Genomic DNA, 3195 nt, shown 5'->3' with positions numbered 1-3195 from the left:
ACCCTGTGGGAGCTGCCTGGCTCCAGGGACCCCACAGAGCCAAGTAAGCATACGGAGCAGGGATTCAGCCAGCTGATCCTAGCTGGGCCAGGACCCTGCAAGGGGGGGTGATGGGGGTGGGGATAAAGGCCCCACCCACAGCAACAGCTTCCCCGGCCCTCGTTCCTGGCCTTGTGCTTGCCCTGACTCACTCTCAGGCAGGGGCAGGGCAGGACACTCAGTGGCCCTGACGGCCATCAGGGACAACATGAATCACTTCCAAGTGCCAACACGGAAGCTGAGCAGAGGAAGAGGAGCAAAGCTGAAACAGGAGTGGGCCCGCAGGCTGCTCTAACTGACTCGAGGGCTCTGGGGGGGATGCAGGCTCTGACACACAGGCTCTGCAGGAGATGCAGGCTCCATCTAACTAACACTCAGGCTCTGGGGAGGATGCAGACTCTGTCTAACTGACACACAGGCTCTGCAGGAGATGCAGTCTCCGTATAACTGACACTCAGGCTCTGGGGAGGATGCAGGCTCTGTCTGACACTCAGGCTTTGGGGAGGATGCAGCCTCCGTGTAACTAACACGAAGGCTCTGCAGGAGATGCATGTGCCATCTGACAGTCAGGCTCTGGGGGGGATGCAGGCTCTGTCTAACTGACACTCGGGCTCCAATCCGAAGGCTGCCCAGGCTGTTCCCCTGCCGTGTCCTCAGCACCTGGTGCAGTGCATGGAGAACGGGGTTCAGTAACCGTCTGGAAGGAAGGGGATGCTTTATCCAGTCATGGTGACTATTGTCATTCAGCAAAGGCTGTCTATTTCTTTTTCTTTTTTTTTGAGATGGAGTCTCTTTCTGTTGCCCAGGCTGGAGTGCAATGGCGTGATCTCAGCTCATTGCAACCTCTGCCTTCCGGTTCAAGTGATTCTCCTGCCTCAGCCTCCTGAGCAGCTGGAATTACAGGTGCCTGCCACCATACCCAGTTAATTTTTTTGTATTTTTAGTAGAGACAGGGTTTCACCATGTTGGCCAGGCTGGCCTCAAACTCCTGACCTCAGGTGATCCCAAAGTGCTAGGATCACAGGTATGAGCCACCGTGCCCAGTATTTCTTTAAATCAGTCACTCTCCTCACCAAGCACCCTGATCTCCCTACCACGAGACCTCCTCCTCCATGGGCCTGCAGCAGAATGGCATTTCCAGTGGCCCGGATCACAGCCGGCTGGCCAGGCAGGCCTCTGTGCCCCGACAGGACCAGGCATATAGCAAGGCTCAGGCCCCCGAGGCCTACCAGGACAAGGGATCATCCACCTAGCCCTCTTACCACGGTGGTCCAGCTGGGGATGAGCCTGACGGAGTTCTTCACCTCCTCCTCCGTCACCTCCACCACGCTGCAGTGCTCCTCCTCCGAGGGCAGGGGCTCCTCCCCGTTCTTGGTCACCCAAGGGTGCAACTGTAGGGGCCAAGAGGGCAGGGAGAGGGGAGAGGTCAGGCCATAGGCAGACACTCAATCAGCAAAGGACTCCAGGCCTTTTACCAGAATCACCTGGAGAGATGCAAAGTCCACAGACCCAAACCCCACCCACATGCTTCCTGGCATAGAGCTCTCCAGAAGGGGAAACTGACGCCTGCTTTCTGTGTCCCAGCCCAGCCCAGGACCTCCAGTTCCCTGACCTTGATGTCCGGCACCCCAATCCTCGTCTCGGGATTCTTGTCCAGCATCTTCAGGATTAGGTCCTTGAGCTCCTCGCTGATGTTGGGCCTGGAGAGGGCAGAGGAAGGAGAGGGTGGGCGTGCTGATGGGGACCCTTCCTGTCCACCTCTCCTCCCCAGACCCTCGTCCCTTGGACGGGAAGACTGAGTTCATATGACAAGTGCTTGGAAAGCCTTTCCTGAGCAGGAGGAAACATTTCCCTCCAGGACAGGGGCACAAACAGACTTCCATGCGTGCTGGACACCCCGCTGGGCGGCAAAATGGTGAGGAGAGTCACTTCATGGGACCTCAGGGCCTTCGGTTCCACTCACCACCTCATCCTTTTCTATACCCAGGGAAGACCCTCTCTCATTTCAGAGGAGGAAGCAGAGGCCCACAGAGGTTAGCAGGCTCGCACAGTGCCACCCAGAAGAGGGTAGGCAGAGACGGGAGACTCGGGGTGGGGGAACAGCCCCCTCAGTGTCCCCTCAGCCTGAACTCTCTCTGCCCAGACCCCAGGCTTCTTTGGCACCAATGGTCTTGGGGAGCCTATCCTTCCAGGTCTGGGGAGCAGAAGCCCCTCTTGGGACTGTTGACTTCGGTTCCTCCTATTGTCTTAGATGCTTCATCCCTTTTAAAATTCCTGAGCTGGGGAGAAAGACCTCCCTGGCAGGGGGCAGAGGGGGAAGAGAGGTACCCGGGTACCACTGTGGAGGCCGGGAGGGAAGCCAATCAAAGGGTGAGGAGGAAAGGGACAGAAGCCAGCTGGCTGGTGCTTGGAAAAGGGAGTGACACCCCAGGTGAGCACGTAGCAGAATCCGAAATGCTTGAACGCCAGGGCCAGGGCATGGCCTCCATCCTGCAGGCTTGGAGAAGCCCCAGACAAACTTCAGGCAGGAGATGCAGGCAGGTGTGTGGGCAGGAGATGCAGGCAGGTGTGGGGGCAGGTGTGTGGGCAGGAGATGCAGGCAGGTGTGGGGGCAGGCGTGTGGGCAGGAGATGCAGGCAGGTGTGTGGGCAGGAGATGCGGGCAGGCCTGTGGGCAGGACATGCCGACAGAAGAGGCAGGCAGCTGTGAGGGAAGGAGATGCGGGCAGGTGTGCGGGCGGGAGATGTGGGCAGGTGTGCGGGCAGGAGATGTGGGCAGGAGATGCGGGCAGGTGTGCGGGCAGGAGATGCGGGCAGGTGTGCGGGCAGAGATGTGGGCAGGTGTGCGGGCAGGAGATGCGGGCAGGTGTGCAGGCAGGAGATGCGGGCAGGTGTGCGGGCGGGAGATGCAGGCAGGTGTGTGGGCGGGAGATGCGGGCAAGAGATGTGGGCGGGAGATGCGGGCAGGTGTGCAGGCAGGAGATGCGGGCAGGTGTGCGGGCAGGAGATATGGGCAGGTGTGCGGGCAGGAGATGCGGGCAGGAGATGCAGGCAGGTGTGGGGGCAGGTGTGTGGGCAGGAGATGTGGGCAGGCCTGTGGGCAGGACATGCCGACAGAAGAGGCAGGCAGCTGTGAGGGAAGGAGATGTGGGCAGGT

General features: G+C 59.8%; 1 protein-coding gene across 1 annotated transcript; it reads right to left on the bottom strand.

Moving 5' to 3' along the window:
* Positions 1-21: 21 nt before the first annotated feature.
* Positions 22-1804, bottom strand: LOC116548168 (calcium/calmodulin-dependent protein kinase kinase 2-like). Its single transcript, XM_032273765.1, has 3 exons — positions 1652-1804; positions 1302-1430; positions 22-699 (listed from the first exon to the last, which is right to left on the bottom strand). Exons 1-3 carry the CDS (start codon positions 1697-1699, stop codon positions 403-405), a joined length of 474 nt encoding a protein of 157 aa, XP_032129656.1. The 5' UTR covers positions 1700-1804; the 3' UTR covers positions 22-402.
* Between the last annotated feature and the right edge of the window lie 1391 nt (positions 1805-3195).

The sequence above is a fragment of the Sapajus apella genome, unplaced genomic scaffold, assembly GCF_009761245.1.
Source record: "Sapajus apella isolate SASKATOON/1434 unplaced genomic scaffold, GSC_monkey_1.0 scaffold7609, whole genome shotgun sequence".
NCBI lineage: Eukaryota > Metazoa > Chordata > Mammalia > Primates > Cebidae > Sapajus > Sapajus apella.
The sequence above is the reverse complement of the archived record's forward strand: the minus strand, read 5'-3'. Positions and strand labels throughout refer to the sequence as shown.

Bases quoted from the DNA above. Each gene is read 5' to 3' on its own strand.
- LOC116548168 (XM_032273765.1), bottom strand. From the start codon at position 1,699: ATGCTGGACAAGAATCCCGAGACGAGGATTGGGGTGCCGGACATCAAG. The intron at 1,431-1,651 runs GTCAGGGAACTG...TGGCCCCTACAG, and splicing joins TTGGGGTGCCGGACATCAAG to TTGCACCCTTGGGTGACCAA. The intron at 700-1,301 runs GTAAGAGGGCTA...GCACTGCACCAG, and splicing joins TCCCCAGCTGGACCACCGTG to GTGCTGAGGACACGGCAGGG.